The sequence below is a fragment of the Lycium barbarum genome, chromosome 12 (assembly GCF_019175385.1).
Source record: "Lycium barbarum isolate Lr01 chromosome 12, ASM1917538v2, whole genome shotgun sequence".
Lineage (NCBI taxonomy): Eukaryota > Viridiplantae > Streptophyta > Magnoliopsida > Solanales > Solanaceae > Lycium > Lycium barbarum.
In genome coordinates, this window is record NC_083348.1 from 44,311,765 (window position 1) to 44,339,573 (window position 27,809).

General features: G+C 40.4%; 2 protein-coding genes across 4 annotated transcripts in view; both read left to right on the forward strand.

The window, feature by feature from the left end:
• LOC132624928 (pterin-4-alpha-carbinolamine dehydratase 2, mitochondrial) overlaps window positions 1–11,429 on the forward strand; it is a 50,775-nt gene extending 39,346 nt beyond the window's left edge. For 2 of the 3 annotated variants that reach the window (XM_060339695.1, XM_060339696.1), the window contains exons 4-7: window positions 8,290–8,375; window positions 8,440–8,563; window positions 10,591–10,659; window positions 11,075–11,429. In XM_060339695.1, the coding sequence (XP_060195678.1) occupies window positions 8,290–8,375; window positions 8,440–8,563; window positions 10,591–10,659; window positions 11,075–11,181 (386 nt within the window). In that variant the 3' untranslated portion in view covers window positions 11,182–11,429. Of the gene's footprint in view, window positions 1–3,500; window positions 8,376–8,439; window positions 8,564–10,590; window positions 10,660–11,074 lie in introns of those variants that run through there. The other variant, XM_060339694.1, reaches the window with a different exon arrangement.
• Window positions 11,430–12,632: 1,203 nt separating this feature from the next.
• Window positions 12,633–17,328, forward strand: LOC132624240 (uncharacterized). The gene is made up of 4 exons (XM_060339046.1): window positions 12,633–12,848; window positions 15,929–16,160; window positions 16,308–16,381; window positions 16,474–17,328. The coding sequence occupies exons 1-4, from the start codon at window positions 12,633–12,635 to the stop codon at window positions 17,326–17,328; spliced, it is 1,377 nt and encodes a 458-aa protein (XP_060195029.1).
• Window positions 17,329–27,809: the final 10,481 nt, after the last annotated feature.

A 27,809-nucleotide genomic window follows, 5' to 3' on the forward strand; every position in this document is an offset into this window, starting at 1 on the left:
ACCTCCCTGTTTATACCACATCCCATAAGTTACTGAAAGTCACCAAACAGCTCAAACGACAACAATACAATTCACAATAAGCTTTCCGATTACTTTAACAACCATTTTAAGTGGAAAACTCGATTTACGATTAGCAAAATATAATTTGAATCCATTTCCTTTTCCATGAATCTGCCTACTAACATCATACTTATTCTTACCATATTATTTTCAGCCCAAAACATCATAAGAATAATCTTAAAAAACAGTACACACGCCTAGCACCTTAACCTTTATCGTCAATCTCTTGTTTTCCATATTTTCTTCTTCAGTCAACTTAATTAACACATAGATAAGCATAACAACAACAACCATAACATAATCAAATTATTTCTCATAATTTCCAGCCACAACAAACCATATATATAGCCTCAACACAACCCACAAAAAGATAAACAATTCCTTATGCCATGTCAATTACTATCCTGTAGATTTTCACTCATACAATTCAACCAACACATGATTAACCTTAAGCACAACCAATAACATGATTTACTTACCTTAAGCAGTAGATACAACTTGAAATCCTAGCTGGTGCAACTCACAACAACCCTTAGTCACACCACAACACTATAGGAGTGTTATTCTCTTCTTGAATCAACTTTTGGTGTTCAAGTTGGGTGTAAACCCTTGTATTTCGCCTTGAAACTCTTATGAACTGTTGAGAGAGCTTAGGAGAGTATGAGGATCGAGTTTGGTCGAGAAATGACCAAAGAAAAGTCCCCAAATGTCTTTTAAAAGAAGCTAAGATACCGAGCGAACTAAGATACCACGAGAAATAACGACCGCAGAATTAGCCCTATAAAGTAAAACGACGGCTGATGAGGATTCTTCACACAACGACTATGTGAAATCCGATATATGGGTACGATGCTTGTGTAACCTCGTGAGGCTTGTAGGTTGTTATGGACTGTTGCAAGTTTGGATAGTATCCATTTTGCAGGGAAACTATACCAAAATTCTTATAAAAATCCTTAATGAGTTAGTCTCCCCGGAGACTTTTACATTCGAGGACGAATGTTCTTAGGGGGGAGGATGTTACAACCCACATTTTCGTATTAGAATATGTCTTAAGAAGTTGATGTGGAGCAGTTGACGACGTGGTCTTAATGGAAGGTATTTAAGTGTTAAAACAGTGTTAAGGAAGTATTGTGAGGGTTGGAGGTTAAACGAATCGAAGATGTTATAACCCATATTTTCGGGGTAAAATTAGGAGTGCTTAATAGGCTAAGGAGTTCGTGTTTTAAGGTGTTTGAATTGTTTAATGGTCATATGTTAAGTTTTGAAGTCAAGCGAGTTGTAAAACAAAAGTCGGCAAAAGTTGTCGCAAGTTACGTTCATAAATTAACTGAAATTAGGGATAGAAACTGAAAAAAATATTTAAAATATAGAAATGCTCCCAGGCACTCTCCCCAAGAAAGTTCTCTCTCCTACTTCTTAGGAGGGGAACTAACCCTTTTCCGGTGACTTTCTACCGGAATTTCTTTCTATCTCTCCCATCTATTCTCAAGTTATTACCTTCTGTGATATCTTATCCTTCTCTTTCAGTTCGACAACTTAGATTCTCTTCTCAAACATGGGTGACAATAGAATTTACTTCAATGCAGGGTTTAAATCCTTTGACATTACTAGATGGTCTTCTGGAAACTCTGACTGGTATGAATGGGTAGAAAGAAGTAGAAAGATGATGAGGAGGACATCCATAAGTAGAAAAATCATGGAGTGGATCATTTTCACTTTGAAAGAAGCCTCAACAGATCAGAAGAAGGTGGTGAGGAGATGGAAAACTTCTGAACAAGAAGCAGAGCACTTTTGCACCAGGAAACACAATGAGCATGGGAGATATATGAGCATCCTATCTTTAAATGGTAGTGGCAGATCAGTCCTCATTATTCCGGAGCCTGTATTGAATGCTGGATGGGTTGACTTAGCATTTAAGATTGAAAGATTCATTAAGTGCCACTCAAAGCAGGAACAAGCAGCCCCTCCTAGAATTAATGAAACCAACTACCCTTTCTCAAAGGTAGTACAAGAGAGTAAATGGCAGTCGAGAAATCTCCGTACAGCAGAGGTTAAAAGCAAGAAGGGAAGCATTGAAATATCAGAATCATCTGCAAATCAGGAAAATGGGCTCTTGAAGAGATGTTTAGTTGGATGTTGTGGAGAAAAGTCAAAGGAAAAACCTACCCTAGCAGATATAAGGAGATGGTCTTCATCCAACTGGAAAAAGGCTATTGGGTTAAACATCTATGAGCTTTACAATGATATGTTCCTATTTGAATTCCCAAATAGACATATGGCTGAACAAACTCTCCAAGGACAATGGAGGTGGAAGAACATCTGTTTTAACCTCGAATGGTGGAGCCCATTATCAGGAAGTGTCTCAAACTCCATTGAAGTAAAGGAGACTTGGATCAGAGCAGTGGGCATTCCACTGCATTTGTGGTCACAGAAAATTTTCCAAGAAATAGGTGAAATCTGTGGGGGATGGGTGGCTACAGAGGAGGAGACAGAACTCAAGAACCATATGAAATGGGCAAGAATCTTGGTGTCCAATGATGGTAGATTTATTCCAAGGGAGGTGTCGATCAATCGTAATGGAATCACGTATTACTTCCCAATCTGGGTGGAAAGTAAAACGAGATTCGAAATCACACCGGAAAAGGAAGGAAGAACCATCAGAGATGCTGCTGTAGATGATGCTGTGAAAGATCCAGGTAAAGCTATTGCATGCTGGGTAAAAGGAGATGACCTCTGCAAAGAAGTACAAGAATCCCATCCTCCTAGGGATTCTAGAGATATGCATCACATGGGACTGTCAGATACAATAGTTGACTTCCCATCAGAGGTATCATGTGATGGGCAAGTGAACAGTTTAAATGAAATTTCAGGATTGGGCCGGGTATGTGAGCCCACACCTCAGAAACCTCTGAAAGTGATAAATGGGCCTGATTTTGCTGGACAAGTTATCTTTAATGACTTAACTTGTGATTATTACTTGCCCTCAACATTGTACAACAACAATTGGCACTGCATGACCATGGCTGAGCTCTCAAAACAAAAAGAAAAGCATGCATGCACACAAACTGCAAAGGATGTGAACACTTTTGCAGAAGTGGTGATGAACTTGTCTAGGGAGGTGATTGGGGAAACTTCAAAAGGGGTGGGAAAAGATGATTGGCAGATGGTGGCTGGGGAAAGTGGTGGAAAGAGGGTGGCAGAGGACCTATCTGAGATAGCAGATCTGAATCCTTTCAATGCTATTGAAAACTGGGAAGTTGAGGAGGCAGAGCCTATCCAAATTCAGCAACAGCAAACAATCATGGATAAAGAGCAAGAAGCTTCGGTATGGGTACAACAAAATATGAGCAAATTCAACAAAATTTTTGGGGTAGATTTCCAGGGGCACGAGGAAGAGGCTATGGAACTATTACTGCAAATTGACAGCAGTAGACAAGCAAGAAGAATGGTGCAGGATTCTGAATGCAGAAAAACAAGGTTTAAGGGTGCACAAGAGCTGAAAGGTCTTGTTTCTTTTGATGTTAAATACAAGAGCAATGGGAATAGGTACAAGGGGAGAAGTATCATCCCTGTTTCTTAATGCAGTTCAAACTAGTAACATGGAATGTTAGGGGATTAAACAATAGGGACAAAAGGAGACTGGTGAGCAGTTTAGTTTTTGACTGGAGAGCAGATATCATCTGTTTTCAGGAAACTAAAATTGAGGGTGACATTACAGAACTGGTGAAACAAATCTGGGGGGGAAGATGGATTAATTTTGCTTGTTTGGAAGCTAGTGGAACAAGATGGGGGATTCTGTTGATGTGGGATAAAAGAGTATGGAGGGGGGATGTTCTTGAAATAGGTGCTTACACTCTAACCTGCAAGTTTGAAGCACAATTACAAAACTTCTCATGCCATATCACAGGAGTGTATGCTCCAAACTCTTATAAAGAAAGGAGACTGGTGTGGGAAGAATTAGGTTCTGTGAGGGGCTTAATGGAAGGGCCATGGGCTGTTTGTGGAGATTATAATGTCACTAGGTTTATCTCAGAGAAGAAAAACTGTACTCAAAGAACCAGGGGGATGAAGGAATTTTCTGATTTCATTGAAGACATGAACCTAATTGACCTACAGCTTGAGGATGCTACTTATACTCGGTTCAAAGGTGACAATTTAGAGATAGCTTCTAGAATTGACAGGGTATTAATCTCAAAAGAGTTTGATGATAGTTTCAACAATTTGAAACAGATTCCTCTTCAAAGACTGGTTTCAGACCATATTCCTGTTGCTTTACAAGGTGGTTCATGGAATAGGAGTAAAAGTTATTTTAAATTTGAAAACTGGTGGCTAGGCTCCGAGGGTTTTGTGGATAGAGTTAGGGGTTGGTGGAATTCTTTCAACTTCACAGGCAAACCAGACTACATACTTGCTTGTAAATTAAAAGCTCTAAAGTCTAATCTCAAGACTTGGAGCAGAAGTGAGGATGGAAACTTGGGCTCTAAAAGAAGAAGTTTGCTAGGACAGATGGCTGAAATGGACGTAGTGCTGGAAGAAAGAGCCCTAACAGAAGAGGAATCAATCAAGAAGGCAACTTTGCTTATGGAGTATGAGGAGTTGGTCAAGAATGAAGAAATATCTTGGAGACAGAAATCAAGATCACTCTGGTTAAAAGAAGGGGACAAGAACACTAAGTTCTTTCACAAAATGGCAAATGCTCACAGAAGATATAACAATATTGATCAGCTTGTGATTCAGGGAGAAACAATTGTGGAGCCAGCTAGAATTGAAGAAGAGATAATTGATTACTATCAAAAGCTGTATTCTGAGACTACACAATGGAGCGCCTGTAACTTCACAAATTGCCTTACTATATCAGAGGAGGAAAAGGAGTCTTTACAAGGCAGTTTTGAAGAAAATGAAGTATTGAGATGTCTAAAATTGTGTGCAGTTGACAAAGCTCCAGGCCCTGATGGATTCACCATGGGTTTCTTCATCAAATGTTGGGAAGTAGTGAAGCATGACATAATGAACACTTTTCACAACTTTCATGAGCAAGGAGTTTTTGAGGAAAGTTTTAATGCAACTTTCATTACTCTCATTCCTAAGAAGAAAGGTGCTAAGGAACTAAGGGACTTCAGGCCTATCAGTTTGATAGGTAGTATTTATAAAATCTTTTCCAAAGTGTTGACTGAAAGAATGAAAGAGGTCATTGCAAAACTAGTGGACTCCCAGCAGATGGCCTTCATTAAGGGCAGACAAATTATGGATGCTGTGCTAATAGCTAATGAAGCAGTAGATTCCAGGTTTAAGCAGAAGAAACCTGGAATCCTTTGCAAGTTAGATATTGAAAAAGCATATGATCATGTAAACTGGAGGTACTTACTCCAGGTTTTGGAGATGATGGGTTTTGGACAGAAATGGATCCAATGGATCAAATTCTGCATATCAACTACTAGTTTCTCAGTTCTGATTAATGGTTCCCCAGCAGTTTTTTTTAAAGCACAAAGAGGTCTCAGGCAAGGTGACCCCTTGTCACCTTTCCTATTTTTGATTGCAATGGAAGGTCTAAACAATATGATCAAGACAGCAAAGGTGAATGGGTGGATAAATGGTTTTGAGGTGGCTAGAACTGGTAATGAAAGTCTGGAGGTGACACATCTCCAATATGCAGATGACACATTGATCTTTTGTGATGCTGAAGAGGAGCAACTAAGGTTTTTAAGGATGATACTAGTCCTATTTGAAGGAATCTCTGGGCTGCACATTAATTGGAGGAAGAGTTTTTTGTATCCTATCAATGAAGTCCCAAACATGAACTTGTTGGCTGCAAATCTAGGTGGTGAAGTAGGTACTCTGCCAACTATCTATCTGGGAATGCCTCTGGGAGCCAAATCTAATTCAACAGAGATTTGGAACAATGTGATTGAAAAATGTGAGAGGAAACTAGCCAGATGGAAAAGCCAATATTTGTCCTTGGGGGGTAGAGTGACACTCATCAACTCAGTCCTTGATGCCCTACCAACATATATGATGTCCCTGTTTCCAATTCCAACAGGGATTATCAAGAGGTTGGATAGCATCAGGAGGAAATTCCTGTGGCAAGGAAATAAAGAAAAAAAAGGATTTCACTTGGTGAAGTGGAAAGTAGTGATCACCGGCAAGAAGAGTGGGGGACTGGGAATAAAAGATATGAAAATGCAGAGCAAAGCACTCAGAATGAAGTGGCTATGGAAGTATGCCAATGAAAATCAACTTTTATGGAGGAAAGTTATCAATGCAAAATATGAAGAGGAAGATAGCTGGATGACAAAGGAGGTTACCACACCATATGGGGTTAGTCTGTGGAGATCCATAAGAGCCTTATGGAATGAAGTTAAGTGCAACTCCAAGATTAAAGTAGTGAATGGGGTCAAAACCAGATTCTGGAAGGATAATTGGCTTGAGGCTGGTCATCTGGAAACACTATTTCCAGATATATACAACATTGTCTTAGATCATCAAAGGACTGTGGCTGATTTGTGGACACCTCAAGGATGGAATTTCACTTTCAGAAGGCAAATCAATGATTGGAAGATACAAAGAGTGGCTGATTTTCTTAACATATTGCAACAATTTAAGGGACTTCAGCTAGGAGAGGATGTTTTTTGGTGGTTGGGGAATAAAAAAGGAGTGTTCAAAGTTAGTTCAGCCTACAGGATGATGAATCAATCAATTCAACAGATTACCAACTGGCCCTGGAAACACATTTGGAGATCCAAAATCCCACATAAAGTTAGCTGCTTTGTGTGGCTTTTAGCTAAAGAAGCAGTTCTTACACAGGATAATTTGATGAAAAGGGGGATAATTTTATGCTCTAGATGTTTCCTATGTGGAGAAACAGCAGAGACAGTTAACCATCTGTTTCTACACTGTAAGTTTACACAACAGCTTTGGAGAATATTTTTAAATCTCAAAGGTATAGCCTGGACTATGCCTAGCAAGGTTTCAGAGGCTCTAAAGAGTTGGGAAGAGGCAGGATTGCAGGCAAAGAACAGAAATAGATGGAGAATGGTCCCTGCCAGCATATGGTGGGTAATATGGAAGGAGAGAAACTCCAGATGTTTTGAGAGTATAGAGAATGGAGTGCAGAAGGTCAAGTTGAATTGTATTTTATTGCTTTATTTTTGGTGTAATCAGGCCTACTCAGATGATACTATTTCCATTATTGATGTATTAGATTCAATATAGGATTAGAATAGTAGAGTCTTGGAGTACTTTTGTAGATATGGTTTCAGTACAACCTATGTACTGTTTTGTTCATATGGAATACAATCCAGTTACCAGTTTCAAAAAAAAATAATAATTGAAATTAGGGTCTGATGTCACATAGCTTTTCCCAATGTACTTGGAGTTGCAGGGTGATCCACCAACCAAATTGAAGATCTACGAGTCTAGTTTTCAACACATTAAACTGTTCGTTGATACGACGACGGAATAAAGAGATGTTCGCGTTTTCGCGAGACTGCGCAGGCAGCCCCGTTGGAACCCACTTGAGTCGGCCACCGACTTAGCTTCTTTTAAAAGACGTTTGGGGGCTTTGCTTTGGTCATTTCTCGACCAAACTCAATCCTAATACTCTCCTAAGCTCTCTCAACAGTTCATAAGAGTTTCAAGGCGAAATACAAGGGTTTGCACCCAACTTGAACACCAAAAGTTGATTCAAGAAGAGAATAACACTCCTATAGTGTTGTGGTGTGATTGAGGGTTGTTGTGAGATGCACCAGCTGGGATTTCAAGTTGTATCTACTGCCTAAGGTAGTAAATCATGTTATTGGTTGTGCTTAAGGTTAATCATGTGTTGGTTGAATTGTTTGAGTGAAAATGTACAAGATAGTTATTGACATGGCATAAAGGAATTGTTATCTTTCTGTGGGCTGTGTTGAGGCTATGTATATGGTTGTTGTGGCTGGAATTTATGAGAAATAATTTGATTATGTTATGGCTGCTGTTGTTAAGCTTATCTATGTGTTAATTAAGTTGATTGAAGAAAACATGGAAAACAAGAGATTGACGATAAAGGTTAAGGTGCTAGGCGTGTGGACTGTTTTTTTTTTTTTTTTTTGGGGGGGGGGGGGGGGGGGGTGGTGGAAGGGGGAATAGGAGTTTTCTCAGCTTAATGAGTCTGTAGAATAGAAATGATCGCGGCAGTGACTGTTATTTTACCTGTCCATTTGAGATTATTTTGGATAAGTTGAATACTCAATTCAGATTTGTCAACTAAGAAGTGTGTACCATGCAACACAAAGGATTTGAGGCCTATGACTGAAGAAGTTGCCAATCAGTTGATGCCACAGGTTTGCAATTTAACGTGTTTTCATGTAGACAGTCCGTTAAATTTACTAACACTGCTTTGTGCAGGTTTCGGGGTGGGATCTGGTGAATGATGGTGGCACACTGAAGCTGCATAGGTCCTGGAAAGTCAAGACTTTCACCAGAGGATTGGAGTTCTTTCAAGAGGTAGCGAATGTTGCAGAAGCTGAAGGTATATGCACAAGTGTTTACCCTTCTTATGGGTTATTTTATGTATGTCGTGACCTTTGGATTTACCTTTTGTTAAATTTGTTTTAAATTTTTCTTTTGTGCACAATTTATTGTTTGTACATGTCTTTCTTTTATTTTTGACAGCCACTTGCCTTCCCTGTAAAATTCTGGAATTCTGAGTCTTCATAGTCTATCTTAGCATTTATTAGTAGAGTTACTGCCTCATAACAAATTGAGTGATAAAAAAGGAAAGAGTTGGCTTTTATCTTCTGACACACATTGCCAGTTCCATGAATCTTTGGATATCTTTACAAGTACGAAACTTCAGTATATTCCTTACAAATTAGTGAATTAGACAGGATTTCTTTGTCTGATATAAGAACTGGTGGGTCAATTTTCATAAAATTCGTCATAGATGTGAAGTACTTGGTACACATAAAAGTCCGGAGAGTAAAACATATGCAGGGTTGTTTGTCTGCTTGGGAGGTCAAGAATGGGCTAATTCATAGATCTTTGGCTTGATCTCCAGGGAATAGACTTTTACAAATTCTGCTTCTTCCCGGCTCAAGACTTGGGTTTGCTATTTAAGCCTCTAATAATCCAGTTATCATGAAGCATTAAATGCCTCTTGGGCCTAAATCTGCCAGCACATAACATTTCAACATAAGAAATGGGCATCTTTCCACGTTGACATAACACCAGCCCTTTGGTTTTCGTCATCTTCAGTTTATTGAGAATAGCACTTGCGAATGACGAAGGCATAAAGGATTCTCGTTACCAAGTGCATCAACCACCCTTGCAGTAGCTGGTCTTACTACTACTTCAATAGATCTAATGACTTGAAAGAGCAATTACCCTGCAGTATCCTTCCCATATGTGAAAAAGCAGCAGCCTAGTAATCTTTCAAAGCCCAATGTAACTCCACATACCGCAGCACTGCCAGGCAATCGCTAGAAAGAACCTTGGTAGCTTAACTTTGCAGTGTTAATAACTTATTGTGCCTCAATGATCTCGTTTAAGATAGTTGATTGGTGCATAAGCACATATTACCTGTAATATATTGGTTTCAATAGTTAACATTGTTTACCGAAAATTAAAGGTGCTGATAATGGTATAGCAGCTAAAAGAAGATCATGGATATACTGTTGAATAGACAAATAGGGATGGCAATGGGGCGAGTGCGGTGCTGGTTTTGTCTCAACCCACCCCGCCCCGCATAGCATTTTCACCTGCGTCCACCCGCCTCGCTAATTTTTCTCATCTTTCACAAAAGTTGCACTCAAATATAAATTTACAATATTTTTTTGGTTCTTCCAAACTATAGTATAATGGTGAGCTCTTTTTATGTTTTTACTTGTATTGATTCTCAAAATTCAGATCATTCCTTTCTATTTCTAATGGGCGTTCTTCTTTATGTTCTTCTCATTTTGTTAATTTTTAGCATCTTCTTGATCTTGCAATGTCCCAAATCTTTTTTCAGTCTCTGTTTCAAATGCTGAATATGTACAAATAGCATTTGTTTCAGTGAAGTTTTAAGTAGTTGGTCTTTTATCAATGCGAAAACTGAAAATCCATGCTAAAACTGTATTTGGGGCTACTAAACTTATGATTTAGAATTTGAAACACTTGATTAAATGCCATCTCACTGTATTCTTGAAAGCATTAAGACAATATTCTTTTCTCACACCACAACCATTGCAAAGTTAAGCACATAAATAACTTGCAACTATAAGATATATGAATTCTACATAGATATTTCCACTAAGACAAAGGTCAGCACGAAGCTGTTTTCCTTTTCACTGTAGTGCTAAGTTGTGGAATAAGGCTATTGAAATGAGTCTGGATTTATATTTGGGAGTTCAAAGTATCTTGTATGTAGAATGCAATAATTCTGGCCTGTCATCCCAGTTTAACTTGCAGCTTCATTTCACCTTTTAGTTAGCTTTGTCAATGTTCTTACACGCATTATTCTCATTACATAGTTGGATGGCGATTTTTTCAGTAATAAGTTTGTTTATGTTTATGCAGGTCATCATCCGGATCTTCATCTTGTTGGGTGGAATAATGTGAAAATTGATATATGGACGCATTCTGTGGGTAGGAATTGTCATTTGATCAATTCTCACTCTATTTATTTTCCTCCTCAGTATGTATAAGCTCAAGTTATTGTTCAGTCCCTAGCTTGTTAACTTTTAGGATATGCATATTACTGAACTAAGTATATACTGCTCATGCATTCATGAAGGCCTTTTGCTGTTTTGTATCGCCAACTCTTTAGAACTCACATGCAGAGAGGAGGATAACTTAGCTTTGAACTAGCTTCGGGCTGCATACTTCATATGAGTTACAGGCTTTACGTGATTCCATGGGCAGTGTAAATTTGCCTTAGATGATTAAATGTGTATTAAAATAAATAGATTTTTTTGGAGAATTTGCTGTTTGAAAATGTAGAAAAGTTGCCTTTCATGGAAAGCTTAAATGAAACTTGAAATGTTTAATAATTCTCTTGCAGGTGGTCTCACAGAAAATGATTTCATACTTGCTGCCAAAATTAATGGGCTTGATGTGCAGCACCTTCTCAGCAAGAAAATTAGCAGACCAGCACAAAGCAGCGATTAATCTTCCAAGTTTAGGGTTTTATTCTGATGTTAGTTTCGCTCATACTAGGTATCATGGACGTTTGAGCCAAACCTTTGTTATCAAAGAATTGAAATTCTAGAGACCTCGTCTTTCCAAGGGACATTTTGTTCATACTATAAGCTACCCAATTAAGGCTATCCCATTTCTTTGTCGACATGGTGGTATATTTATACGGTGCTTCTGGTCTTTTGAAAAGGAAAGAATGAATTTATGTTTGCTGTTCAGTAGCTTCTCTCCGCCTCTCACGACCATTGAACAAAAATTGACCTACAGTTTCTCAGGTTGTGCAAGCCCAAAGTTGCGGCGTAGTGGTCGTTCAAATGCCACTGAAATAATTGTTAGGTGATCTCATTTCCTCTATTTAAGCCTTGATAAATAGAGTTACCCATTAGTTGTATAACCATTAGTATTGGAGGAAGATAATACCGGGTGACTTCTTTTTATTCATCTTAGGCTCTTAGCTTTGACGATGCTAAAGCCACCCTGTACTTGTGCTGGAGCAAGATATTAGACGTTTGGTAGAAGAGTTAAGGTGTAGACATGCTGGTTCAAACACACCAGTCTTATAGAAAAAGAAGTAGCTTAGGGGGAAGGAGTATGATAGTTATTAATGAATCAACAGTGTATTGCAAGTGTAGTCAAGGGGGTACGGTGCAATTTCTCCACTTTGCATCCTATCTGAATACTTCAGTTTAAAATTGGTGGTGAATTGATAAAACACTTTGAGGAATCCTTGCCTAATCAATTGCATTGCCACCAGAGGCGGAGCCAGGATTCGAAGCTTGTGGGTTCGGGGTTCTAATTCTTTAAAGTTACTGGGTTCTTAATTAATAATTTGTACATATTTGACAAAAATTTTAATACAAATATATGGTTTGGACAAAAGCTACTGGGTTCGGCCGAATCCCCACCCGAAGGGCTGGCTCCGCCCCTGATTGCCACGTTGTTTATGGAGAAACAAAAATTCAGACATCTGTTAAGTTCCTTTTCAGTTTCTTCTACTTCCAACTCTATTCTCACAAAAACCAAATATTACCCCAAAACCAATGGGATGTGCGTTTATTTCTCAATGGTAAACCTACGAGGTAATCGCAAATAAACGAAAAGAAGTATGTGTGTGTGTGTATAAACAGTCTCCTTAAATCATTGAAGTGCAAAAGTTATAATTTTGAGTTTAGCATCATGGTCATTGAGATGAGATTCCTAACTTGTCCTAACCAAAAAATGGGGGATAACAATAGCATGTTCATGGGGGTTCATATGTGATGTTGTGAGCTTTGGTAGGTTTAGTTCTAAAGGAGGATAGGCTCCTTTATCCATGTTAACCAGTCCCCTAAGATGATTAGGAAGGTCAGAGAAGAGGTTGAAGACTTTGATCCCATCAACTCTCTGGCTAAAAGTGGCTAAATGGCTTGATAGCCTCTCTGACAATGATTGATGCTGATTCTCTGGTCTTCACTATCTTCTGGATCTTCTGTATGTGGTCTTTTTTTCTCCAAGGTGGTTTCCAGTCCCCTCTGATGCATCTAGTGAATAACATTGAATCAGTTCCCCTAGAATCAAGGATAATCCCTCGTTGGCACACCATTTCAGCCAAAATAAGATGGCTTCAGCTTATGCTGAGTCGTTGGTTCCCTGATGTTACGGTTTACTTTTACACACATAACTTGGCTCTTTATTGATCGAATGACAAAGTTACCAACTAATTTTTATCTCAAAATTAGGAAATCATTTTTAAGGTTAATTTTGAAAACCTTTTAAGTATCAATGAACGGGTAGGGATTCTAGTGATCTCCCGAGGAAGGTGTTAGGCACCTTGGAAAATCCGCTAAATGCGGTTGACCGACAGTTTGAATATTTGAGGCTAAAACGATGTATTGCGGTTGAAAGGAGGACTTCAGGGGTTTTGACTAAAACACAAAGAAAGAATTAAAATAAAATCTTTCCCATTGTTTATTTGAACATGATTGTTTACCCCGGATTGTGAGCAACAATTAAATTTGTAAGTGGTGCATAGAATATGTGGATGAGCTATATCTTTAATGATATGAGATCCTATAGAATATATATATATATATATATATATATATATATATATATATATATATATATATATATATATATATATATATATATATATATATATAATGTATACTAGTGAGTAATAGCAAATATTATTGAACAGTAACGATCAAAACCGAAAAGGGAGAGTTAGTCAACGAAGCAGATTCGTCTGGCTTGGGGATACTTCTTATCTCCGGTCCAAAATACTTGAAGAAATAAATATGATCCTTTGCTGATTACAATTTGTTGAATAGTAAAAGCTAACCTAAAAAAGAAAGGGGTTGCCCTCTATTTATAGGTAACAATAAACACAATGCTAAAAAGCCTTTGTAGTAAAACCCTAAAATGTATAAGGCTGGTCCGTATGGTTTGACACCCGTACTATTTTTAGCGCAAGTGGCGGAACAGTTGGGCGACGCGTGGCCTGCTTCATAACAGATTTTTCGGGCCCATGCAGAGCGTGCTATTTAGGCTTGGATTTACCATGTCCGGTGAAATACCCTCGATGTTGAAGCAGAGTTGATCATGTACGTGACCCCTCGGTTCTAGACTTTACTCCGGTTTCCCTCGGATACAAGTTTATCCGATTTTTACCGTATACAAATAGTCCCCACACTTTCCGGATCAAAGTTATACTTAAGTAACGGGAAGTGGAAAAAAGAAAAAACTTCCTCCGGTGATTTCCTCAGTAAGTTTATTCAATCCTCGAAAATAAGCGGGAACTGAAACGCCCCTTCATGTCACATCCTTCTAACTTCGGTCACGTGTCGCCTTTCGGTTGGCCAGCCTCGGTAACCGCCTTAGGGTCACGTCGCTTCAAGTCACGTCTCATTAATTTTCGGACACGTGTCCTTTCCCGGTTGGTCGGATTCAGTACCCGTCGCAGAGGTTTGCCTATATAAGGCGAGCTACGGTCATTTCTCTATTTTTCACCTTTCACCATTCAGTTAGTTCTTGCTCTTTACTTTATTTTCTTCGGTATCTTCGTATTTTGAAGAAGTTGTTAGGGAAATTCCTTCGGGGTCCCACAATCTTCTTCTTTTTCCAACAAATCTTCTTGAATTTCTGCTAACTCTACTTTGTACATCTCGAAATCTTCATACCTTCAACTCAAGCCTTCCAATCTTCATTTTAAATCATTTGAATCTGCATACTTGGTCTTCATATCTTCTTATTTGATCAAAATGTCAACGAAAACCGACTCTGCTTCCTAAAACATACCCTCGATTTCTTCCCCGAATGCCGAGCCTACTTCCGAACCCGGGGGTAAAGTACTTTTTCAACCGACAGCCAAAGACATAATACCGTCGAAGCCCAATTTCAACCATGAATTTATTGTTGAAAAAGCGGTGCAGACTTCGGATCGGGGTTTCGATGTAAGACGTTACCCCTCGTTAATCACAGAAGAGCATCTTCCCCGAGTTCGGGCTGAGTGTGGCTGGGACAACCACCCCGTACAAATTTTTGTTCCTGGTGATGATGAATCCGTCACCGATTTCAAAGAAGGGTTTCTATACGTTTATACGTATCCGTTTACTCTCAAGTTCAACCCTCCGATTGATCCGGTTATTCTCGAGATGTGCCAAACACATAATGTGTGCCTTGCCCAGATTGGCCGGAATATCTGGAGGGTCGTGGCCTCTCTTCGTCTTTTGGCGAATAATGTCAACCAAGAATTCACGTTGGCACACTTCATTCGGTTATATCGCCCGAGAATCTTTCGCGGGGGTGTGATAAAGGTCTCCAAACGAGGCAAAAATCCAACTCTTTCTAGTGTTGACGAGGACAGGGATAGAGGCTGGCTTGAGCGTTTTGTCCGGATTAGGACCGCAGACATTATACCGGCCAACTACATGCCTTTTCCTGAGAAGTGGAACGACAAACATAAGTTTCTTAGATTTTCCTTCTCCATGTACCTTTGAGCATTTCTTCTTCACCTTTTTTTTTTTTAAACTTTTCCAATATTACAGCCGAGGCATGGCTTCCACCCACTATTCCGAGTTTTGCCGAATGGATTGAAGCAATCATCGGCCAATATATGCACGAAGAACGGACATGGGCAGATTTGTCCCGTGACCGGTGGATTGCGCAAAACCACGGTAATCTTTTCTTTCCTTTGACCCTTGTCATATATTTTTTTTGTCTTGTCTTTTCTTCACTTAACCTTCCGATACACAGGTTTGGGCAAAGGTTCTATGGAACCATGATCGGCGCCAGCGGACGAGCCCGTAACACCGGGTGAAGATTTTGACACAGCAGGGTCAGCTCGGCTTATTGCTGCGGCTGAAAAGAAAAAAAGGAGACCCTCAACCAAGGGCCAAAAGAAGAAGAAAAGGTCGAGGGATGGTGTTCGGGGTCTGAGGGACGAACCCGAACCCGCCATAATGATTCAAAGAGTCGAGTCAGGACCCTCCGTTGCTGCTGCTACCGGGTTCGAAACTACTCCGGTCGAGGTTTCGACTTTGATTACAGGTGCGGAGGATTAGGTTCCTTTTTCTCTAGTAATCGAGTATATCCAAGCTCCGATTCCACTAAGGTCCGTTGAATTTATTGATATTTCAAGTGATGCCTCACCCGAGGCAGCGCCCTTGGTAAAAAAGCCTAGAAGGATCGCCCAACTTTAAGGACCAAGACAGCCTAAAGGGTTGAAACGACTCATGAGGTGGAGATTGCAACGGCTATCGACCTGCTGCCAAGTGTGGAACCAACTACTGCGGCTGAGGAAAGGACAACGGCTGACACAGCTCCGGTTTCTCCTCCTGCTCCTTCTTCGGGACAGGAGAACCTCGATGATATGCTTGCCAATACTCCTCCTGCTACGGGGGAAGCTTCGGGGTTTGGTCACCTCCGTATTCCTCGAGCAACGAGGGTTGTCAGCCGGTCTACTGAGTCAGGTTCGAGATCAAAACTTGTTGATATTTTCTCGGCCCCGAGTGTAAAACCGAGAAGGACGAGGTCGGCCGTAGTCACCGTCCCCGAGGACTGCAGTTTTTTATCTCGCCCCGTTGGGGTTGCTAGTAATCTAAGACCTCTTGTTTCAGATTCGGACAAGGAGAAAATGGAAGGACTCCCGTGGCAGTGTCTTATAAACAAGGGCATGCATGTCGGTAATCGGGTAAATATTCCTATGTATCTTTAAAGCATCCAACGTATAATTCTTTGTTTTTGTTCGTTGATCTTTTATCTTCATTTACTTTCCTTTTTCAGAGTGTCGTGCTTGTGAATGAAGGCTTTGTCCGAGCCCAGCACTTGGTGGATGACTTGAAGGCCCAGCTAGATGCTCAAAGCCGAGAAACCGAGAAGTTCAAACTTCTCTTGCGAGAAAAAAAGGATGAGCTGAGCCGGGCCACCGCTCCCCCGAATCTTCAATCTGAGCTTGAAGCAGCAAAAAGGGAGAACCTTCATTTAAAGGCTGAGCTCGACGACGCAGTCGAAAAGAACAAGCTTCTGGATGGGGATAACAAAAACCTCAGCCGAGAGAATGCTGATTTTGTCACCAAACTTGGTGAGTTTGAAGCTACTATCGCCCAACTAAGGGAAGGGCTTGATTCTATCAAGGTTGATGCTGAAAAAAGAGAAGAGAAGATTCGGCAGCTCGAGGCTGAGAGAGTCGGCGAGAAGGAGAAGTTGAGGGTATTCAAAGAAAAAGTCGAGACACGTGCCCGGATCAGTGATGAGCTTAAGGGTCGGCTCGAGGAGGCTATTCTAGCCAATAATATTCTTCAGACCGAACTGGCATCCGTCAACGAGGTTCGGATCACTCTAATTGACATGAAGTCCGAGCTAGAGGAGAGACTGAAGAAAGCTCAAGCTGATATGGTGGAAGCTTGTAAAGATGTAGAGGCCGCTGAGGCTCATTCTACCCTTTTAGTTGAACATGAGCGGTGGAAATACCGGAGGGTTACACTCGAGCAAGTTGAACGGGGTATGGAAGATATCCCGCTTCGCATACTCGATGCGAGGATGATCGAGGATAAGGCTAAGAAAGCTCTTGAGGATAGCTCTGAAGATGATTCCGAAGAGACCGTTTCTGAGAACTCGGGTTCAACTCATACCGAGTAAAATAGGGTCTGCACGAGCATTTTTTGTTTTTTGTTTTGGATCATGTAAAAAATCCTAAGTGTAAAGCTTCGGTTTGCTATGCCATATATGAAATGCATATTTCCCTTTTGCCGTTATTTTCTTCGATCTTTGAGTCGAATATAATTTATGATATTTGCTTTGTACGTTTGCTTCAAAAATGAGTGATCGGGACTTGGCCCTAACCTTTTTATCCGAACTGAGCCAATCTTAACTCATCGGTTATGGGCTTCATTTTGTTCGGTTTACCTCTTGATCAAAGACTTATAGATGGCTTGCCCGCGGGGCCTTTTTATGCTTTGTGAATTCGGACATCTCCGAATCACCTCGGGCATTTAAGTCGAGGTCTTTAATTATTTGACCTTCTTCTGACTGTTTGTTTTTAGTGGGTTAGGTTCGGGTACCATAACCTATGTGCCTTTGTCAATTTATGACGGCAGTCCCCAGTCGAGGGTTATATTTAATCAAAAGAACGAATTTAGGACATACTTTTTGGAAGTATTTATCTTCATATTTCAAATGCTTATCTCATACAAAACAACGGATTTCACCCAATCCTTTCTGCTCTTTGTCGTAGCAGCACTACCCGGGCACGATTCGTTCGATCGTTTGGCCCTTACATTGAAACCTAATATAAAAAGGTTCGGGTATTTAGAAAAAACAAAAAATAAAATTGTTCGGATCTTGACTTCTTTTCTTGTTTGGCTTCGGTGAGCTTTCCTTCGGTCTTAGTGGGGGTATAGTAGTCCCCTAGTGTTTGTTCGAGAAGTATGAACGGGGAAACACTATCCAGTCCCCGGTGTTTATCTGGCCTTGGGCTTACGGGCTCTTAGCCTCGTCTTTATAGGGTAACACGCTGTACTTGTTGCCTCATTAAAAACCTTGTCGAAAAACCTACTTCGGGATAAAACCGAGCTAAGGAAAAGAGTGTAACACGTGTTTTCAGACCTAGTTCTAATACCTTCGGAATTTCTCTCGATATGACTTCTGAATAAAAGGATAGGTGAGAATTTTTAAAATAATCACAAGGGTTAACGAACCATACCTCAGTAATAGTACTTCTTCAAATGTGCCACGTTCCAGTTGTTGTGTAGCTGTTGACCGTATACGGTTTCCAATTGATACGACCCTTTGCCCGTTATTCCAGTTACCTTATACGATCCTTCCCAGTTAGGGCCTAATTTTCCATTATCGGGGTTCTTGGTGTGCAGGGTAATTTTTCGGAGTACTAAGTCCCCAACTTGGAAATGTTGAAGGTTTGTCCTTTGGTTGTAGTACTTCTCCATTCGCTGCTTTTGAGCTGCTAAACGGACCATTGCATTTTCGCGTAGTTCGTCCGTTAAGTCAAGTTTTACGACCATAGCCTCTTCGTTTGACCCGTTGGTGATGTACCGGAACCGTAGACTCGGTTCACCAACTTCCACAGGGATTAGACCCTCGGCCTCGTAGACTAATGAAAATGGCATTTCTCCCGTGCTTGACTTTGACGTCGTTCTATAGGCCCATAACACCTCCGGTAGCACTTCCTTCCATTTGTGCTTTGATGTCTCTAACCGTTTCCTTAGATTTTGAATTATGGTTTTGTTTGTGGATTCCGCCTGTCTGTTTGCACTCGGGTGATATGGAGTTGACATAATCTTTTTGATCTTCAACCCTTCGAGGAAGTCACTAACTTTATTTTCAATGAACTGAGGACCGTTATCACAACTTATCTCGGTCGGGATGCCGAATCGACAAATGACATGATCCCATATGAAGTTAATAACCTCCTTCTCTCTAATTTTCTCAAAAGCCTGCGCTTCAACCCATTTTGAAAAGTAATCAGTTATGAACAAAATAAAACGAGCCTTACCTGGAGCCTATGGTAGAGGACCGACGATATCCATTCCCCACTTCATAAATGGCCAAGGGGACAAGACCGGGTGCAGTAACTCCCTCGGCTAGTGAATCATCAGCGCATGCTTTTGGCACCCATCACATTTACGGACAAAGATTTTCGCGTCCTCCTCTATCTGTTTCCAATAATACCCTGCTATGATGATCTTCCGAACCAAGGCTTTGACACCGGAGTAGTTACTGCAGGTTCCTTCATGGACTTCTATCATCACATAGTCCGTTTCTCCGGGTCCAAGCATTTAGCTAGAGGTCCAAAAAAAGATCGGTGATATAGCTGATCATCTACCAAACAGAATCGGGCCGCTTTGGTTCGAAGAGACCTCGATTCTTTTGGGTCGTTTGGAAGTTTTCCATCGCGCAAGTAGTCGGTGTATTTGTTGCGCCAATCCCATGTCAGACCCATTGCATTTATCTTGGCATGACCATTTTCCACTGCCGAGTTCATCAATTGGACGGCTGTGCCGGAAGTGAACTCTTCCGCTTCAACTGAGGAGCCTAAGTTGGCCAATGCATCCGCCTCAATATCATAACAGCTAATCTCTACGACCCATTTGGTTAACCTACCCGATAGCTCCGATTTATGCATGACATTTTTTAACCGATAAGTAGTTACTACACATATGGGATGACACCGAAAGTAAGTTTTAGCTTTCTCGAAGCACTTACCAATGCCAAAGCTAACTTTTCGAGGTGCGGATAACGGGTCTCCACATCTCCTAATGTCCTACTCACATAATAGATTTGAAATTGCGTACCTGCTTCCTCTCGGACCATAACTCCTCTTCCCGCCACCTCGGATACTACTAAGTATAGAAATAGCTGTTCATTTGCCTTCGGTGTGTGTAGCAAGGGCGGGCTGGACAAGTACCGCTTCAGTTCTTGCAAGGCCTTTTGGAATTCCGGTGTACAAACAAATTCATTCTTCTTTCTTAGCAGGGAGAAGAAACGGGGACTTTTATCTGATGATCTCGAGATGAACCGGTTCAGCGCTACTATCCTTCTTGTCAGTCTTTGTACTGCCTTAACATTGTTTACCATTTCGATGTTCTCAATGGCTTTGATTTTGTCTGGGTTAATTTGAATCCCCCTGTTTGATACCATAAAGCCTAAAAATTTACCAGATCAGACTCCGAAGGCACATTTCTTCGGGTTCAGCTTCATGTTGAATTTGCGAAGTACATCGAAGGTATCCTGAAAATGTTTTAAATGGTCCTCTGTTTCTAGGGACTTGACTAACATGTCATTAATGAAAACATCCATTATTTTACGTATTTGTTCTTTGAATATTCGGTTAACTAGGAATTGGTAAGTTGCTCTGACATTTTTTAACCCGAATGGCATGACATTGTAACAATAAGTCCCATATCGGGTAATAAAAGAAGTTTTCTTTTGATCCTCCGGGTTCATCCGGATCTGGTTGTACCCGGAGTAAGCATCGAGGAAACTTAACATCTCATGCCCGGCCGTCGCATCAATCATTTGATCGATGTGAGGCATAGGGAACGAATCCTTCGGGCATGCTTTGTTTAGATCTTTATAATCAACGCACATTCTAAATTTGTTACCTTTCTTCGGCACCACAACGACGTTAGCTATTCAGTCCGAATATTTTACCTCTCGGATAGAACCAATTTTCAAAAGCTTCGTTACCTCATCTTTGACGAAGGCATGTTTGGCCTCGGCTATCGGTCTTCTTTTATGCTTTACTGAAACAAATTTTCAATTGAGGCTGATCTTATGTGTTGTTACTTCTGGTGGTACACCTGTCATGTCTATATGGGACCACGCAAAACAATTGGCATTAGCTTGAAGAAATTTAATTAACTTGTTCCTCCGAGGTTAACCCCGTGCCCAGGTATACCTTTCTATCCGGCAAATGCACAAATAAGATGATCTGCTCCAACTCTTCCACAGTAGATTTGGTTGCATCCGAGTCATCCGATAATATGAACGACCTGGGCACACTGAAATCATCCTCTTCACTATCCAGGTCTATTTCCTTCTGCTCCCCATTCGAGCCCGCATTCTTTAATTGCTGTTTGGCATTCTTATCTTTGATTGGCTCACTATCCCTTTGAACCAATTTCTTTGAAACAAAAGGAGCCTTTTCAACCGCGAACATTTCCCTTGCTGCGGGTTGTTCGCCACGGACAGTTTTTATCCCTTCCGGGGTGGGAAACTTCAACAACTGGTGTAATGTCGATGGTACTGCCCTCATGCTATGAATCCACGGTCTGCCAAGTAAAGCATTGTATTTCATATCCCCCTCGATGACGTAGAACACGGTCTGCTGTATAGTCCCGTCAATGTTGACCAGCAAAGATATTTCTCCCTTCGTAGTTTCACTTGCCATATTGAATCCATTGAGCACCCAAGATACCGGAACGATCTGGTCCAGTAATTTCAGTTGTTCCACTACTCTCCATCGGATAATGTTGGCCGAACTACCTGGGTCAATCAAAATACATTTAACCTGAGATTTAAAAACAAGAATAGAAATTACCAATGCATCATTGTGCGGCTGAATGATGCCTTCTGCATCCTCGTCGTTGAAGGAGATGGAACCCTCGGGCGTGTAATCCCGGGTCCATTTATCTTGTACAATCGTGACCTTTGTTCTTTTCATCACCGGTCCTCGTGGTGCATCCGTTCCTCTGATTATCATATTGATCACATGTTATGGTTCCACGGGCTCGGCCCTTTTATGATCTTCCCTTCTTTTATAGTGGCTTTTGGCTTGCTCACCCAGGAATTCTCGAAGATGACCATTTTTCAGCAACCGAGCCACCTCTTCCCTTAGTTGGCGACAGTCCTTGGTCCTATGACCATGAGTCTCATGATACTCACACATCACGTTCGGATCCCTTTGACCTGGGTCGGATCTCAACGGTCTTGGCCACCTAGCTTTTATGATACGACCAATAGCCGAGACAAGGTTTGATGTGTTGATGTTGAAGTTGTACTCTGATAACCTCGGTATATCTCCGTTGTTGACCGAACTACCGGTATTACTTCGAAATAACAACCATCGGCTGTTTGACCCACGATCGGCTCGCTTATCGCCTTTACCCGAGAGATGGATGGGGATGTTTCTTATTTTATTCGATCTAAAGTTGAATTTCTCTGGTTGAGAATATGGTCGATATCTTTCTCTCGATGGTCGTGTCTCCGGTTCATAATTTCTTCTCGACCTTTCAGAGTTCCTGCTTCCATTTACTGGACCCGGGGGGAGTTCAAGTTGATCATCCTCTACCCAAATCTTGGACTCGTACCTGTTTTGGACAGCTGCCCAAGTTACTGCCTCGTATTCCAACAAGTTCTCCTTTAATTTGAATGAGGCAGTTGAGCTTCGGGGATTGAGCCCCTTAGTGAAAGCTTGTGCTGCCCATTCTTCCGGACCGGGGGAAGTTCCATCTGTTCCCTTTGGAACCGATTCACGAATTCACGTAGTAGCTCATTATCTCTTTGGGAGATCCTAAAAATATCCGCCTTTCTGGCCTGGATCTTCTTGGCTCTGATATGGGCTTTGATAAATGCATCTGTGAGCATTTCGAAGGAAGTGATGGAATGCTCGGGTATCTGGTCATACCAAGTCAATGCCCCTTTGGACAACGTTTCACCAAACCTTTTCAGCAATACCGACTCTATTTCATCCTCCTCGACGTCATTGCCTTTTATGGCACAAGTGTACGAGGTCATGTGCTCTTGCGGGTCTGTGGTCCCATCATACTTTGGAATATCCGACATCTTAAACCTCTTTGGGATCAACTTTGGGGCCGCACTCGGAGGGAAAGGCCTTTGAATATATCTCTTTGAATTCGGTCCCTTCAAGATCGGGGGTGCTCCCGGGATCTGATCTACCTTAGAGTTGTATGTTTCTACTCTTTTCTCCATTGAATCAACCTGTTTTGCCAAAGTCTCGAGCATCTTCAAAACCTCGGTAGACGAACCGGCTCCGGATCCATTGCTCTCGACTATCCGTGCTTCCTCCCGCCTTGGTTCGGTAACCTCTTTTGGCTTTGCCGAAGCTACTTTGTCGTCTTTGCTCTGAAGCTGAGCTATGGCAACCCCTTGTTCGGCTATGGCTGTCCCTTGTTCCTGCAACATTTCAAATATTAAATGTAAGTTAATCTCATTCTGCATATCCGATGTTTTCCGGCCTTGATCCCAATACAAAGTAATTGAGTTATGAGTATTCAAAGGATCTGTAGCTAGAAGGGCGGCATTCTCCTGATTGACAGCATTCTGCCGGTTGAGGCCTTCTCTCGAGTTGACAGCATTTGGGTTGGTTGGATCGGCAGGTGGGTTTCGTAACCCGCTGTTGTTCTCATTTTTAGCAACTATCTCGTTGTTGTTCACATGACCGGAGTGACCGCTGCTTGCCATTTCATAGTTTTTCTGTGCAAATCTGCAAATTCTTCAAACAGCAAGTGAAAAAAGAAGTAGCAAAGATTAAACCACCACTATTATCCTATGCCCCACGGTGGGCGTCAAACTGTTTACCCCGGATTGTGAGCAACAATTAAATTTGTAAGTGGTGAATAGAATATGTGGATGAACTTAATCTTCAATGATATGAGATCCTATATATATATAATGCATACTAGTGAGTAATAGCAAATATTATTGAACAGTAACGATCAAAACCGAAAAGGGAGAGTTAGTCAACGAAGCGGATTGGTTCGGCTTGGGGATACTTCTTATCTCCGGTCCAAAATACTTGAAGAAATAAATATGATCCTTTGCTGATTACCATTTGTTGAATAGTAAAAGCTAACCTAAAAAAGGAAGGGGTTGCCCTCTATTTATAGGTAACAATAAATGAGCCTTAGTACAATACTAATAAGCCTTTGTAGTAAAATCCTAAAATGGATAAGGCTGGTTCGTATGGTTTGACACCCGTACTATTGTCAGCGCAAGTGGCGGAACGGTTGGGCGACGCGTGGCCTGCTCCATAATAGATTTTTCGAGCCCATGCAGAGCGTGCTATTTAGGCTCGAATTTACCGTGTCCGGTGAAATACCCTCGGTGTTGAAGCAGAGTTGATCATGTTCGTGACCCCTCGGTTCTAGACTTTACTCCGGTTTCCCTCAGATACAAATTTATCCGATTTTTACCGTATACAATGATCAAAAGGGGTTTTGGAAAGAGATTTATTTCTTGCCATTTTGATTTGCCAAAACATTGCATTTTGATAAACTGCATTTGAAAAGAAATCATTTTTAAAGGGATTGTGAAACATTATCTTATTGAGCCCAAAACCACCAAAGTTTCCCTTGATATAATCCAACATGGGTTCGACCTAATTTGATAACATAGGTCACTTTCCCTTATCAAATAAAATTCACATTTTAAGCTTATGTTCTAAAATCATGGTCTTTTATAAACCTAAGGTAAGCAGTCATGAGTTCCCTTTAATTCAACTTGAAATCGGATTTTAAAGTTTAGCACAAAGGGAAGCTTAATCCGAGAACTAGCTTTTGCAAAAATATCCATTTTATACATCGGAAAAAAAAACGCTTTTACGTCCCTTGCGTGGGAATACCTTGGCCAGTTTTAGAAAAATCCATTTTTGAACTTAAATAAACACGACCCAGTTTTGAATTTGAAAAAAGGTGATATCTAACGACACATCATCGTTTTCCTAATTGAGTTTTATCCAAGGTTTCTAATAAGGTTTCATATATTAATTACATACAATTTATATAGTATAAAACCAAAAATATAATAAAACTGTAAAAGGGATAGGCTTTTAGCCCGAAAAGCAAACCCAATTGCTCATACTACCTTTTTCCGTTCGTTTGACGAGAAGTTGGTCTTCAATGCTATGTCGTTGGCCCATTTCTCTTCTTTGTTCATTTGTTCTCGTGAAATGGGCCCCTTTGGGCTAGGATGACTTGATATAATGGTGACTTGTGCTTCCAGCCAAACGAGAATGCAAACAGAAGGGGATGAGTCCATTTTGGACTCCAAATGCAATTTTGCACACGGAAAAATAGGAGAGGAGTTAGGATATGTCAATAGCAGCATTGTACTCAAACAAGTTAAGAAATTTACATATGGGCTCAATATTCTCAAATAGTGTTGGGCATACAGTGATATACAAAAGGAAACTACAGGTATACACTCAAATCAGTGCTGAATATACGAGGAATATACAAAAAAGAGGATTCATTTGTAGACACTTAAAACGGGGACTGGTAACATGCCTAAAATACCACCAGATTTGTAATAAGTAAAACATAACTTCGAAGGACTTGCACATTGGTTTCAAAGACTAAATACGCTGAGGGTATACACAATATACCATCTCATAAAGACACATATTTTCCAAAGAAGCAATTAATTCAAACAAGAAGATAGCGTGATTTCTATAATCCCATTCTCATTCTTAACAACCTCATGCACTTAATGAAGCACAACTACTTATTGAAACAAATTCCACGCTTAAGCAAGGATTCTGGATTTCAACAGTCCATAAATATTCAAGCAACCATTGGTACAACATGCCAAACAAGGATAAGACTTCATACATGATCTGGGAATTCCAAAAAAGGACAAGAAGATGACAGAAGAGGGAAAAAGAGATTAGAAGTAGCAGACTCTGTCAAGCAAGTTTATAGACTAATAATCGACTTCAAACTTTTAATTAACATGAAAATTGTGCAATATCTTATTTTATATCACATTGACAGCAAAAACTATTAGGTTGCACAACCTACTCCCTATCCTACGCAGTCTCCAATTTCCTCCTATAGGATGGAACACGTTACTCTATCTGTACTATGCTAGCATCTTACAGAATATAAATTGCAGGTAAGTAAAGAACACAATGATTTTTACTTGGAAACCACTCGGCTCAAAAGGGTGATAAAAGTCACGACCTACACCTCTGTAGGGTTTTTCCCAAACTCCACTTCAATGGTAAGCCTCTGCAAATTCAAGTTACAAACTCTGTAACCTAGGAGCTAACCTCTAATTCCTATCTCACTAATCTTCCTAGACTAGTAAGCAACCTTCAAGTCAATCCCCGACTTGAAGTTGAATTTACAATGTTTGTATGTAACTATAATGCTTTTAATAAAGCAGATAAAGATACAACTCGATAGCCCAACCTAAAGCCCAACCTAATACAAGTTTTCTAGAATCAAGAACTGTAAAACAGAAACTCTATTTGTGTTACACCTCGGAAAAGTCCCCGTACATGTACAATGAATAGACCAACGAAGGGTATGAGTGTGCAACGTTTTATTAAGTAGGGAATGACGATTTATGAACTTTGGAATTAAGAAAGTTGTAGAATTTCATTTCAGCTAGTGGTCGTAAAATGGAATACGACCCGTAAAGTGATTTACGGACCGTAAAGTGCCATCGTCCTTCAACATTTCAAATTTTTTTAACTTTCTGTCAAATGCTTCAAATGGTTAAAAACGACTTGGAATACGGACCGTAAATTGAAATATGGCCCGTAAATTGAGTCTAAACTGCCAGATCTTCAACCAACCTTTCTGTTTCTGATATGCTTAAATACGGTCGCGAAGGACGGACTGTAAACCAGTATACGACCCGTAAAGTGGGGTTTACGACCACTGTGCATTTCGACCACTGTTCATAAAAATCAGATTTTAGCCATTAAAAAGGAGGGACCCAAGTTCATTTTCTCATTTCATCTTCACGAAATTCCTCCCTAGAAATCTCTAGAACACTCCAAACACTTCAACCACAAGAATACCAAGGAAATCAATGATCATCAACACCAAATCTATGAAAAAAAGTGTATGAAACCTAATTGGAAGTCATCTCCTTCAAGAAATTCCAAAAGAGGTGAAGAAGGGTTTTGGTGCTAAAGAAGTGATTCCACTCTAGGCTTGTTCCACCATCATCTAAGGTATGTTTCATGACTTTACCATGTTATTTAAGTTATTGGAAAGCTAAGATTCTTGAAATGTAGAAGAACATAGAAAATGGGCCATTACTGAGTGAATAGTGTCACAATTGAATGATAGTTGAATGGAATCATGAACGTTGATAGGTTGTGATGATGAATACGTTATAAGTGGCGTATAGACCATGGAATAGGTGTGAAGTAAGCAAAATTATGATGATGAGCTAAAACCATTAAATGTGGAGAAATTGGAGAAAATGGTGGATTTTGCTAAATATAGATAAGTGATGAATGTTGATACGATATTGTGAGTGTTGTTGTAAATGTTTGGGAGTTGAAATAGAACATGAGAAAAGTAGTAGAAACAAAGGAAACGCTGCCCAATTTTCTCTAGAAATAACGATGCGTTCTTATGGTTGATTGACTATCTATAATGCGTATTCTCTCGTGAAGGTAACAACGTGATATTGAAGGAGAACAAGTGAACGATAGCTTAACTAAGCGACAAAGGTATGTGAGGCTAGTCCTTTTCTTTATATGGCATGAATCCCATGATATGATTCTTCTTCCTTTCCATGATTCTCCTATAACCCGTAAAGCCAAGAGCCTAAGATCATGAATAGCTATATGAGTCAAGAGATATGATATGACGTTCTTATAAAGTAAATGATGTTGTTCCTTG